Raw genomic sequence first — 14090 nt, forward strand, 5'->3', positions numbered from 1 at the left:
TTTGATGCATCTCTTATAAATAACATAGAGTTGGAATTTTAAGAAGTCCAGCGTGACAAACTGACCTTTAGCTGGAATATTTAGCCTGTCTACATTTAATGGAGGAACCGATCTGACACTTAAACCTAGGTTTAAATTTACTGTATTGATTTGTTTGCTGTTTCTTCCCCTTAAGTTCCTTTTTATCTTCTCTGGCCAAATCATTGCTTTCCCTCGGAACATTTGGGAATTGCAATTAGTTTATTATTTTAGTGATTCCCTTAGCAAATATAGTGTGCTGTGCTTAGGTTCACAGTCGAGTCCGACCCCATGGACTGTGGCCCGCCAGGCTCCTCTGCCCATGGGATTCTCCAGGCAAGAACACTGGAGTGGATTGCCATTTCCTCCTCCAGGGGATCTTCCCAACCCAGGGGTTGAACCCAGGTCTCCCATGTTGCAGGCGGATTCTGTACCAGCTGAGCCACAGGGGAGCCCTTAGAGATGATAATGCACGCTTATAAAAATGCAGATTCCATCCATGCTTTTCACTGTCCTCCATCAATCATGTACTGGGAAACTTTACCTCCATTTACTTCTTCAGGACATGTGTTTTTTTCTTGTGTGTATGTTAATTCTATCATTTTTCTTAACTTCAGGAAACACTGTTTTACGCAACCTAGGTTTACGTTTTCGAACATATTTATTCCTTACTCCTTCTTGCGTCTGAACCTGCCATTACCTTCCTTTTGCCTGAAGTAATATAATTTAATATTTTCTTATAATTTAATATAATTTAATAATTTCTTATAATTTAATATAATTAATATTTTCTTATAATTTAATATAATATGTGAGTCAGCTGCTGGCAAACTAACGGATTTTGTCTGAGAAAGGTTTTATTTCAACCTGTCTTGAAATGTTTTTGTTGGGTGGGCAGTGTTCTTTCAGCACACTGAGAATGTCGCTTTGCTTTCATCTGGCTTCCTTTGTTGCTGATGTAAAGTAAGCTGTTTACCTCACGGTCATGCTTTTGAACTTAATATTTTTCCCCCTGGCTGCTTTAAAGGTTTTAGTTTTTCTATAAACATTTTACTGAAATGTTATATACAGAAGAGTGAGTAAATCATAAGTTGTTGATGCATTTTCAAAAGTAAGACCATTTTTGTAATCTGCATCCAGATTAAAAAAAATTCACTAATATTTCCTAATTTCCACTACATTTTCTTCTTTGACACATCGTAATTTAGAAGAGTTCTTTAAAAGCTAATTATACTTGGAAAGTAAAAAAGAATTCATTTGTTGTTAATTCTAACTCAATTCTCTTGAGAATTTCTTGGAGAATGCAGACTCTAAGAATTCTTAGAAATTTGTGAAAACCTTTTCAGGGTCTGTCAGACTTTTTTTTGTTTTTTGTTTTTTTTCCTGAGGTCTGTTTGGTCTGATATCAATATAACTGCATGAGATTTATCTTGGTATGTTAGCATCTTTCTATTTTTAACTGTGCTCTGTACTTATGTTTTAGGTGTGTATTTGACAAACGGGCTTCCCAGCTGGCGCTAGTGGTAAAGAACCCACATAAAGAGACATGGGTTTGATCCCTGGGTCGGGAAGATCCCCTGGAGGAGAAAATGACAACCAACTCCAGTATCCTTGCCTGGAGAATCCCACGGACAGAGGAGACCAGCAGGCTACAGTCCGTGGGGTCACAGAGTCGGACACGACTGAAGTGACTCAGCACGTCTTTCATAAACAGGGTGGAGCTGGATTTGGGACTTTAGCTCAGCCTAACAGCATCTTAAACGAGCAGGCTTCATCTTCTACATATATGTGTAGGACTCCTAATGTGTGGATTTATTTTTACAATCTACTTTAGTTTCTATGGCACAAAATGAAAAGTCATAGTGCAGTTTTTCCTTTTTGGCCACGCTGAGTGGCATGTGGGATCTTAGTTCCCTGACCAGGGATCAAACCCGTGCCCCCTGCATTCCTGCATCGTAAGTGTGGAATCTTGACCGCTGGACCACCAGGGAACTCTCATGTGGTGCAGTTCTAAGTGCTGTTTATCATTAAAAGATTCTTAGGATACTTGCATTTATTCTGATTTTCCTATGCTTCTCTCTCCTGTTGGTTAAATTTTTCTTTAAATCCTTTCCCAACCACTGATTTGGGAGTTATACATGGATACATGGCTTTTTTAGACTTTAGTCCGTCTTCCTCCCAAACAGTATAAAGGTGTTAGGAGCCACGGATGCCAACCACCTATCTCCTCTATTTTGCAGGATGCTGTGCAGAATTTTAGTTGTACCTTAGGTTATTACTCAGACATTACTTGTTCAATATTATGACTGCTTTATATATAGTCAATGATAGTTTAGATATTCCCAGTGCCTTCCGAGTTTTTTCAGCATTCCTCCTCTTTCCTTCTTCGTGCACTGAATCTCCTTTTTAAAAATAATTTTATAGACCTTTGGCTGTGCTGGGTCTTCACTGCTGCGAGAGGGTTTTTCTCGTTTCTGAGAGTGGAGGCTACTCTTCGTTGCAGTAAGCAGGCTTCTCGCTGCGGCGGCTTTTCTCGTTGCGAAGCATGGGCTCGACAGCACACCCGCTTCAGTGGTTGCTGTTCCGGAGCTCTGGAGCACAGGCTCAACAGCCGTGGTGCTCCGCAGCATGGGGAATCTTCCCAGATCAGAAATCGAACCTGTGTCTCCTGCAACGGCAAGTGGGTTCTTTACTACCGAGCCTCCAGGGAAGCCTTTGAATCTCCCTGATGTACACACGTTGTTGAGGGTTTGTTACTGCTGAACGTTTCATTTTGTTCTTTTGCAGCTTAGCCGGGCACAGAATTGGTCATCAAGACTGGTCATCTTCTCTGAGCAATCTGAGCGTTGTTGCCATCGTGAAGCCAGCTCTCAGCCTGTTTTTTTCTTCTTTTTTGGTGTTCTGTGTTTTTAACCTTCTTTGTATTGCTTTTATACGCTTCACTAAGTGTCTGATGATTTGTGTTTTGACTGTGATGTTTTTTAGTTATAGACTTAGGTTTATTGATCCTGATTTGGGCTCACTGGTTTCCTGAATCTGAGAATTTAAAGATTTTCATTCATCTGGGGAAATTCTGGCCACTGTCTCTTTGTACGCTGTGGCTCCCCAGGGTCTCCTGGAGGGGGCGGCCAGGGCTTGCTGCAGATGCGGGCATGGCAGTGAGGGGTGGGGCATCAAGGTGCCTATAAGGGCTTTGGCCTGAGCCCTGGGCCAGGGCAGCGTTCTTTCCTCCATGTGGCGGATGATGAAGACTCCACTTGGGTTGATGCCCAATAGACCTCCAAGGGGGGGCTGGGTGATACGGGAGAGGGAAAGGGAAAGGGAAACGCAGCCCCTGCAGGCAGGAGGGGGCAGGCCTGTGACTGCAGTGGGCAGACAAGCTGTCTTCTGCCCACGGCCCTGCCGAGACCCCTCTCTGGCGGGGGCGCCAGGCAGCGGTCCTCAGACTCCAGTGCACATATGAATCACATGCGGAGTCTGTTAGCCGGTCTCCTGGCCCCATCTCCAGAGACTGCCACGGCGGGTAAAGGAGGGCGCCTGTGAACCTGCCCGTGCGGTGGGATGCTGTTGCTGCTGGCATTGGACCACACTCTTGAGGAAGACCACTGGGCTGCGGAGGGGAGCAGGCTGCTGGTGGCCCGAGGGCTGAGGGCTGTGACGGTCATCTCAGACGAGACGGAAACGTTTGCCTGTGTGCCCTCCCCTCTGCAGCCCCTCTGGGAGGCCCCTGGGCAATGGCTCTGCTTGCTCATTGCCTGGTCCCGTCTTCCCCAGCGGACACAGGGGCCCCAGGAACTGGTGCCACACTCAGGTTGGTGTGAGCCTGCCCCTCTCCTGGGCACCCAGGAGTCAGCACAACGCTGTACCAGAAGGAAGGCATGTTTAACTGATGGAGTTTAATGTACTCATGGCACAAACATGGACAGGGTTGGGGGTGGCGGTGTCCAAGCACAGATGGGGATGGCCTGGGACCCCCACCCTCTGAGGCTGGGGGCCCGCGCTGGACCCCTCTTCCCCTGGTGGGACAAACACTGATGTGGCTGAGTGACAGCATCATGTGGCACGGGCTGGCCCTGAGAAGGTGTCTCTATTCAAAGCTCCAGACCAGGAGCCTCTAGTCGAAATGCCAGGTGCTGGGAGGGCGAACCGGTGTCAGCCTCACTGGGGAGGAGGGCGAGGAAGGGGAAGCCTGTCCTCGCTAAGTGCTGCCTGAGAGCTTCAGGATGGGGGAGGGAGGCACAGACAGCGAGGATCACGTACACAGCAACGGCCAGAGACAAAATCTAGGAATGCTCGATAAACCCACAGCGTTCAACAGAATGGCAGCACAACGGCGGCCCTGCCAGCCTGGCCAGAGAGCGGTCTGGGCAGTGCTTCCCACTTTCTGTGACCGGGAGCTGAACAGCACAGAAGGCTGTATTTGACCTCTGGAGGGAAAGATGCCTTTCCTTCTCCCTAAACTGACTCAGGGACTGAGAGACAAGACCTCTTGAAGAGGAGCCTCTTCTGGGAAAAGGGGACTTGGGAGGTGAGAGTGGCGGCGGCAGAGCAGGTGCACCTGGGAGGAGGGGCTCCTGGGTGGAGCCTGGAGGGGCACCGGGGTCCAGGGGAGCCCCTCCCTCTGGCAGGCTGGGCAGGCACTTCCACCGGGAGCCCCCGGGCTGGGAGGGTGGGCCACCACGGCTGCTCACTGGGTCCGGAGCTGGTAATCTAGAAAGAGGGAGGGGGGCGTCCACTGTCTGCTCTGACCCTGGAGGAGGGGCCGCCCCACCTGCCCTGACCCTGAGGTTGCTCCCCGAGCACCACGCTGGGGACAGAGGCACGCCCACCAGGGGCCTTTTCAGCAATCCCCCCCTGCCCCAAGGGCGGGTCGCACGTACCTCCGTTCTGAGTGATATAACGAACCCACGGTAAGGCCTGGTAGCCACTCTTCTCGATGATCTTCAGGTAACGCACCTGCGGCACAGGTATCAGGGCCCTAAGCATGCACACGCCACCCCACTCCTGGCTGCCCACCGAGTCACTCCTCCTGGGGCTGGGCTGAGCCCAAGAGGGCGAGGGAGAGGGCGAAGCACCTTAGTCTATATCACACTCAGGCTGAGGGAGGGTGGAGATGCTTCTAGAAGGTGTGGCAAGAGCCAGATGTGCACTCGCAGGCACGACCCTCTAGCAGATTCCTAGAGAAGGGGTCAATCCCAGGGTTTTCTGCCCCATACAGGGCTTCCGTGGAGGTGCCCAGGAAAATGGACCCCACAGTGGCAAGTGTGTGGACATTAGTTTTGGGGGCTGAATGCATCTCTGAGCTTGGAGCACAGGTCAGGTCTGCGTAGACCACTGCGGGCCTCTTTCCATCAGGGCCAGGCTGCCCATGGAGATGGGCAGGGCTGGGGAGCAGCTCGGAGTGCTGGGACAAGTCAGCTAGCACCCTCTGCTAACTGGCTGCACTCGTGTCTGTCCCCTTCAACCCTCTGAGCCTGGACTGGTGCCTGGCCCCTGAGAGGCCCCGCTGGGCCTGCCCATGTCTGCTCCGGGGCCCCGGCAGCCCTGGTCACACGTGCCTGGATGCCAGAGGTAGTGAAGTAGGGGATCTCGAACTTGACGCTGATCGGGGGCTTGCCCTCCTTGTCCTCTGCCTCCACGCTGGGCAGGCCAAAGTGGGCCCGCATCAGGTACTCCTTGCCGCCCTGCGGGAGCAGACCACAGAGGAGATGGTCAGGCGGAGGCCCTGGCAGGTCCATCCAACAGCTGCCCCTGGAGAATGCCAGGCTGTGGGCCTGGCCAACAAGTCCCTTCCTGCATGGTCTGTGGCCACCCCGGGCCTCGGCTCCTGCAACACACTCACACTTTCCTTATCCTCTAAGCCTCCTGGGCTGCCCACACCAGCCCCGCTAGGGAACATTCGCCCTCTAACTCTGAGGATGAAGAGAAACTGCTACAAGTCCCCAGGCACAGAAGCCTAGCTGCGTCAAGGAGAAGAAGAACACTAGGCCTTGGGGAGGAGGGAGGGAGAGGAAGAGCGAGCGCTGGCACGGGGACAGGGCTGCCTGGGACTGGTGAGCTGGCCCTAGGGCTCCCCCCGGGAGGGAGAGGCTCTGGCCCTGGAAGCTGACTCCAGAGCTGGGACTTGTGGTGGGGGAATGAATGGCTGCCCTGGTGGCGCAGTGGTAAAGAATCCACCTGCCAATGCAGGAGATGCTGGTTCGATCCCCGGGTCAGGAAGATCCCCTGGAGGAGGAAATGGCCACCCACTCCAGTATTCTTGCCTGGGAAATCCCATGGACAGGGGAGCTTGGCAGGCTACAGTCCACGGGGTTGCAAAGAATCGGACACGACCGAGTGACTGAACTCTCAGCCATAAGGGGTCAGGAGTCCTGGCCTGGTTGTCCCAGTGCCTGGTGAGTAACAGAGAACTGCAGGGAGCAGTAGGAAATGCAGCTCTCATCACACCAGGACACGGAGGGTTTCGATCCTCAGGCCTTTGGCTACAGGAGTCACTGCTGACCAGGGCTGCCTCTGCATGGCCTCGGCAGAGCAGCGCAGAGCTCTGCCTCTCCAGTGCTGTGCTCACCCTCCCCTTTCAGGGATGAAGTGAGAGGTCAGGATCTGCTCATCAGTGCAGGCGTGTGGACTCTGCCTGACTTGGTGCTGTGTGCTCAGTGAAGGTTCTGGGACAACAAGGGGAGAATAATGCAGTCTCAGCAATAGACAAAGCAGGGCTTCCTTGGTGGCTCAATGGTAAAGAGTCTGCTTCCCAACGCAGGAGACACAGAATCGATCCCTGACCTGGGAAGATCCCACAGGCTGTGGAGCAGCTAAGCCCATGCTCCACAGCTGAGGAGCCTGTGCTGTGCAGCCTAGGAACCGCAGGTACTGAGCCCACGCACCCCAGAGCCTGTGCTCCACGGCGAGAGGAGCCGCCGCATGGGGAGACCAAGCACAACTGGAGAGTGGGCCCCGTTCCTGTTTACCGAAACCAGAGAGAAGTCCACGCGGCAGCGAAGACCAGCACAGCCCAGATAAATAAAATTACAGTCAAAGCAGACAAACAGGCAGCAAAGGAAGAAAGCCAGCTCCGTCAGTCTGTGCATGAAACAGTGACCAGACCAAAACCCTAAGCTCCAGAAAGACCAAGTGGAAAATGAAAGCCAAAGAATGCGTAGATGCAGGCCCTCCCGGTGGGTGGCAGAAGTCTGCAAGCCTACCTTGTGTCAATCAGGTCCATGTAAATGGGTTTAATTTCCTCTATTAATGAGACTTGGAGACTGGCTCACAGACCAAAACCCAACTCTACACTGTATAAGCAGAGTCAGAAAGATGAAACCAGTAGAAAGAAAGGGTGAAGGCATGCCGGCCAAAGTCAAACAAAGCAGAGCAGGGCTGGGTTTCCCTGCGGTCCAGTGGTTAAGAATCTGTCGACCAATGCAGGGGGCACAGATCTGATTCCTGTTGGGGAAGGTCTCACATGCCGCAAGGCAACTGAGCCCGTGTGCCGCAACCACTGAGCCCACGTTCTACAGCCCGCGAGCTGCAACTCAACTACGGAGGCCTGTGCACCCGAGAGCCTGTGCTTTACAGGACAGAAGCCTCTGCAATGAGAAGCCTACGCATGGCAACTAGAGGGCAGCCTTCGCTCACCATAATTAGAGAAAGCCCATGCATAGCAATGAAGACCCAGTGCAACCAAAAATTTTTTAAAAAAAGATTAAAAAAAAAAAAATGCAGAGCAGGACTGCTGCCACAGGGGAGAATTAAGGGCAAAGCATTCCAGGTGCAGAGGACAATTTTCACAGCCCGAAAGGCTGCTGTCCTACAAATCCACAGGGAAGACACAAGAGTTATGAGTATACACCAAGTGACATGGCAGCAACTTCTGTTAAGCAGGCGCTACGAGAGATGAAACAGGAGCCAGAGGAGCCAGAGGAAGGCAGAGCGACCCAGCTCCCTGTGTGGCTGATGCCGCCACGGCATCACAGCAGACCTCACGGTGCTCGTGCCAAGGTCTCTACCCCAGTTACAGGGGCCTTATCTTCTCAAGTACATATGGGATATTCGCAAACTTTGACCTTACATTAACACACAGTGAATACTTCAATAAAGCTTATAAGCAGAAGAGCACGAGTAACCTTCTCTGACCTCAATGCAACAAACTCAAAGTGAGATAAAATGGAAAAGAAAGCCCTTAGGCCAGAAAAACAGGAAACAAACAAAATGAAAAAATACTCATTTGATTACAGAATTTCTAGATAATAGTATCAAATATTACATGCCCGTTCTATGGGTTATATAGCTAAGGCAGGCTTCAGAAGAATATCTGTGGCTTAAATATTTATATCAATACAAATTTTAAAAGAAAATAATAAAAGTTTAAAAACTTGAAAGGCAGGACAAAGGATGAAGAAATTAAAGACTTATAAAACTGGAAAATATGACAAACAAACTAAAAAGTGAATCTGGAAAAAAAATAGACAAACCGCTAGGTAACCTTATCAAGGAAAAGAAGTAACAAAAATGCCAAACAAGGTATAACAAGGGAGGAGTCACTGTCCTAAGAGAAGGGGGAAAAGAGCCCCCTTTCTACAACTCTGTGCAGGCAGATTTGAAAACCTGGTTAGGATGGATAATTTTGTAGGAAAATACAAATTTACCCAAACTGACTCTAACAGAAATAGAAACTCGAAATGGCCTAATTTCCACAGATGAGTTAGAAAGAGTAACAGAGATACAGATGGCCACACACAGCCAAATGTATCAATCCTCTCAAGGTCAGATGATCTCAAGGCCACTTTAAAGCTGTTCTGCAGCATGGAAGAGGGAGACAAAAAAAAAACTATGAAACAGGTACAATATTGATACCTGTTGAGACAGAGGTACCAAAAAAAAAGTCAGTCTCAGTCATGAATCTCAATGTAAAAATACTACGTACACTGTTAACCAACAGAGTTAATGGCTCATCAAAGAAGACATATCATGACCAACTGGAGTCTGCCAGAATGCAAGGATGGTTCAAGATCCATCCTGTGTTGATATCCGAACTGACAGACACTGAAGAGGCATTTGGCTAAATTTGTTGCTGTTTTATGCTAAAAACACAGCCAAGTAGAACTGGAATAAATTACAGCCCAAAGCAGCAAGACACTGAAAAAGGGAAACCCTAGCAGTTCCGGTTGGAGGCAAAGCCAGGAGGTTGCTCTCTACCACCACTTACAGGCATGGAGACAGCAACAGAAGCAGGGAGATGCCAGGAGTCATAAGGTGCCCAAGAATAGGAGAGGAAAAAGGGTAACTGCAACTGCCGCAAACATATGAAAGAGTATCTAAGAACCCATGAGAACTGAAAAAAAAACTACCACAATCAAAAAGATTACAAAGCGTAAATACTCCAGAGGCGAGGCTGAAAGACAAACACCAAACTAAGGAAAACCATCTGCAACTGCTATCAAAGAAAAAGTACTCCCCTCGCCCACGTGCAAACAGCTTTCGGAAACCAACAAGAGAGTGACCAAACTTGAAAGAAAAGTGAGCAAAAGGACAGCTACAACAGCTTCCAGAGCAAGAAACATGAACGGGCCCGAGACAAAGCGAACAGGCACTGCGTCTTTTCCCCATGAGGAACGGGCAGTCCGTGCGGCCTCACTCCTGCCTCCCAGTCCCTGGGCGCTCTGCCCCCAAACCCAGACTCCAGTGCTCCAAACCCTGAACGCCAGCCAGGTGGCCACGCCAGCTTGTGGGTCGGGCAGCAGGTGCTCTATGTTCCTGGAGCCGGTGCTGCTCTGGCCCCAAGGCAGGCAGTCTGCACCCCTGGAGGCAAGCTGAGCTCCAAACAGGAGTGGCAGGCAGAGAGAAGGGCAGCAGGAGGGTGGGGCGGGGGCGCTGCCCTGACTCTGGAGACAGGCGGGTGCACACACAGGAGGAAGCTGGAGCACCCCCGCCCCACCCCGCCCCTGTTCTCCACCCACCCTCCCTTCTGAGCCTCCCCGAAGCCCCAGGCGGGGATCCCAGCCCTGGGCCTGAGGGGCCCACAGCGGTCAGGCTGCCATGCTGCACGGGACCCAGGGAGCAGGCAGGTGTGGGTGGGGGTCTGGGGGGCGCCCTGCCGAGAGGGTGCTCACCGGGAAGGACTTGATGGACCACACGATCTCACTGTTCTCGGGCACCCACTTGACGCTCCCCACTGTCGTCTTGAACTTGGGTGAGTCGGCATCGTTGGGCACAGGGATGTGGATTTCCACATTGTTGGCTGTTGATCGCCGCTTGAACTGGCTCTTGGCCTGGAGATGAGGCAGTGGGCCCAAGGGTGCAGAGGGCGAAAAGTGAGACAGCCCAGCTCCCACCCAGCCTGCTCCCCAAGGGCCACAAACCCCTTAGCCTGGCCTGTGGGATTCCCCCAGCCGATCCTGCCCTCTGAGGTTTCCTTTAAGCTCAACTTTGGAAGGTCACCTCTGCCTGCCTGTCTCCTCAGCCTTTGGGGCTTCCCATCCTTCTCTGCAGTCCTGGCCTCTGGGGACAATGTCTGCATCACCCAGACTGGCCTGAGATGGACGAGGTCCCTGGGTGGCAGAAGTGTGCCACCTGGACACTCGGTCACAGCCTGGCCCCACAGTGGCTGCACCTAGGACCTGGGCGGTGTGTCCTGTGTCCCAGGCCCACTCTCGGCGAGCTCATAGGGAAACAACATGGATGACAGCCACAGGTTCAGCCCCGGGGAAGGGGCCACAAGAGCCCCAGTGTGCCCCCAGTCCTGCATTAGGACCCTGTGTCAAAGGCGCTGGACAGGCCAGAGAGTCCAGAAGGCCCGTGCCAGGCGGGGCCGCCCCTGTCCCCCTCTTACGCCCTGCACATCCGGCTGACGCTGCGTGCAGGACGCACACGCACCTTGATCATGTACTCGATGCGGCTATGGGAATGCTTTTCAATCACGGACTCGATCCAGATCAAGGGCTTGACCTGTAGGGGAGACGGAACACGGCGTTCTCGCCTAGTCGTTTTACAAAGCTCCCTTTCACAGAGGGGAAATAGGGCAAGTGACCACTGGGCCTGGTGTGAGCCCAGCACCAGGGGCTCCTGGGAGAAGCCAAGCTGGAGCCAGGATGGGTCAGAACAAGAGAGAATGCAGAAAGCATCACAGAGGACACTCTGGGGTGCTGCTGGGGAAAGGGGGCAGTGGTGCCAAAGGGTCTGCCCCACCAAAGTTCGGAGCCTCGTGTTGACAAGCAGGCTCCTTGGAGCCCGGGCTGCCCCTGGGGCGCTGTGCCCATCCCACAGGTCACTTCACAGACCCGAGACTCACCATGGAAGAGGCGGCTCCCACGCAGCAGGGAAAAGGGGTGCTGCCGGGGCGAGGCGGGGGTGGGAGCCTGGGGCCCAGGCGCTGGCGACTGTGCACTCACGTGTGTGTTGAGACGGTAGGACATGAGCTCGAACTCGCCGTCAGGCGGGATGAAGGAGATGGTGCGGTCATTCTCAAAGCGCGAGAGCCGCACGCACTGGTGGAACTTCACGTCCTCCAGCTCCACGGACTTGCTTTTGCCACCTGCAGGGAGCGGGGATGTGAGGGCGTGATAGGCAGACACCAGGTCCCCCAGGCCACTCTCTCAGCAACGGTGCCCTGCTGTCTGGGGCCCAGCCCTGCAGACCAGAGCTGCTTCCAAATCTGTGAGAGCGTCTTGGGCCCCGAACACCAAGGTGGCCGGCTCTTGAAATAGCCATCCCTGCCTTTCTTCACCCCCAGGAAGCCCTATCACATCCCAGCAATGGGCTGAGGGCAGAGCTGGTGGGCCAGTTCACTCTGAGCCCCCAGCCTGGGGTGCTGCCTGGGACATGTTTGCTGAATGACGAACAGACCCCACTGGGCGTGCTCAGGGATGATTTGGGGTCCCCTGAGGGCCCTGGGCCTGTCGTCCCTGGGATCCCATCTCAGTTTCTCAGCCCAGAGAGGCTGAGGGTCGAGCCCAGTTCTGGGAGGGGAGCTGTTCTGCTGGGTGGATGTCTGAGAGGCCCTCATGAGCGCTACTGCTGATGTCACTATGACAACCTTCCTGTGAGTGGGAGGGGAGGCTGGAGGTCAAGCTTGGGAACATCAGAGCCCCAGCAGCCCTGGGCTTCTGAGGCCACCCCGGCTGCCACACCACAAAACGTTAAACCCAGGCCAGGGAGGGCGAGCTCGAGCCGCTGTGTGTGGTTTCTGCACAGCTCAGCCCCAATGCCAGGGGTGAGGACAGAAACTGGGCCCAGGAGGAGAGGGGCCCTGCAGTCCCTGAAGGAGGCGGGGCTGAGGACCTCCTGTGTGACCAGCGAGGTGCCCATCTGTACCTCTGGCCTGAGAGCCGACAAGGGGACTGGACGGGAGGATTTTCACTCCCCTGTGTCCTCCAGGCCCAGGCGTTAGCCGACTGGTTTTCACCGTTGTAAACAACGCGACAATGTTTCTAAGGCAATATGCCTAAGGTGAACTTGTTGACCACTCAGGCGGACGCTCCTGGGCCCGGGCAGGGTACTCACGGCCCGTGTTGTCGAAGAGGACCTTGTCGTTGAGGCCCAGGCGCAGCTCGGGCATGCCGGACAGGAAGACGCGCATCTTGATGGAGCCTACGATCTCACTGCGCAGGACGTTCCCGTTGGCACTGACCTGGGGGGTGGGGGGCCCGGGCGTGAGGGGAGGCCCCGCGCCCGCGGCCACTGTCCCCCACCACGCTGTGTGACCCTCCCGGCCTCTCCCACTCTCCCTTCTCTCTGTGCCCTGAGCTGAGGAGGCAGTGTCAGGGCAGACCCCCAAGGCAGACACCCGCGGGCCCCGCCCTCTGGGTCTCAGGCCACAGCAGGCTCCTCCCACTCGGATGCGCCAGCTGATGCTGCGCCTGCAATCCCTCTGAGGGCTGACCCCTCTGAGGTGCCCCCAGGATGCCCAGGGCAGACCTGGTGGCTGGAGGCTGTGTGCTTGGCTGGCCTGGGCAGGGATTCTATCAGTGTCTGCTCATCCACTGGGCTCTGTGAGGTTTTCTCGGAGCAGGGTGGACTCACTTTCCAGAAATCTATTTCTTCATGTGAGGCTGGGTGAGGCTACTTTATGCTCTAGGTGAGCCTAGGGCTGGTTGAACATGGAGCTGCCTGGGTCCTGCTCCCAGGGCTGCTCTGAGGGCTGATGCAAAGTAACAATTACACTTAAGCAAATACAATCCCAGCTCTAACACTGCCTGGGCAGTTCCTCCTTGACTGGGCAGGGCTGTGACTCGGGCAACTTTTAACTCCTGTGCAGACTGGAAGGCATCTGAGGGTGCAACTGAATATCACAGCACATAGGAAACAGCCTTGTGGACACAGTCGGGGAAAGAAAGTGTGGGGTGAATGAAGACGGCACACAAAAGGGAAACATACACCACCGTATGTAACATAGACAGCCGGTGGGAATTTGCTGCAAGATGCAGGGAGCACAGCCCAGTGCTCTGTGACAACCTAGAGGCGTGGGATGGGGAGGGCGGAGGGAGGGAGGCTCGAGAGGGAGGGAACAGATGAATTCCTATGGCTGATCCCCAGGTATGCACATGTATGGCAGAAACCATCACAATATTGTAAATCAATTATCCTTCAGTTAAAAACACATACATTTTTATAAATAAATAAAGTAAAAATCACAGCAGGATGATGGGGAAACCCAGGGGCTGTCCTGAGGGAGCTGGGCTGCTGCAGCACGTCTCCACGGCCCCATTTTAGAGATGAGGACACTGAGGCATGGAGCAGCTGGCAGAGGTTCTGGGGCTGCAGCCTGGCCCACCACCCCACAGTGCCATTCTGTGAGGATGCCACATCCACACCGGCAAGCAAAACAAACTCAGAGACCTGAGCCTACGGGCCACTCTTTGGAGGCCTGGACTTCCTGATTTCTGTGGAGAAGCAGGAAAATCTGTCCAATCTTTAACTCAAATATCTGGAAGTGCCGTGGGCAGGCATGGAAGACCTTCACCTCTGAGGGAAGTGACTCAGAAAAAGGCACAAAACAGCACGGAAGGCCCTTCCACCTCCCATCACTCACCATGCTCTGACCTCGCTGGCCTCTCGCTGACCTTGCTTCAGCAGGC

The 14090-nt window shown here is 53.5% G+C and overlaps 1 protein-coding gene across 2 annotated transcripts in view; it reads right to left on the bottom strand.

Moving 5' to 3' along the window:
* Positions 1–3922: 3922 nt before the first annotated feature.
* Positions 3923–14090, bottom strand: part of AP1M1 (adaptor related protein complex 1 subunit mu 1) — a 31015-nt gene continuing 20847 nt past the window's right edge. For both annotated transcript variants that reach the window (XM_068979729.1, XM_068979730.1), the window contains 7 exons: positions 12517–12643; positions 11406–11548; positions 10891–10962; positions 10128–10286; positions 5577–5702; positions 4899–4974; positions 3923–4728 (listed from right to left, as the gene is read on the bottom strand). In XM_068979729.1, the coding sequence (XP_068835830.1) occupies positions 4706–4728; positions 4899–4974; positions 5577–5702; positions 10128–10286; positions 10891–10962; positions 11406–11548; positions 12517–12643 (726 nt within the window). In that variant the 3' untranslated portion in view covers positions 3923–4705. The remainder of the gene's footprint in view (positions 4729–4898; positions 4975–5576; positions 5703–10127; positions 10287–10890; positions 10963–11405; positions 11549–12516; positions 12644–14090) is intronic.

This window comes from Capricornis sumatraensis, chromosome 9 (genome assembly GCF_032405125.1).
Source record: "Capricornis sumatraensis isolate serow.1 chromosome 9, serow.2, whole genome shotgun sequence".
Classification (NCBI taxonomy): Eukaryota; Metazoa; Chordata; class Mammalia; order Artiodactyla; family Bovidae; genus Capricornis; species Capricornis sumatraensis.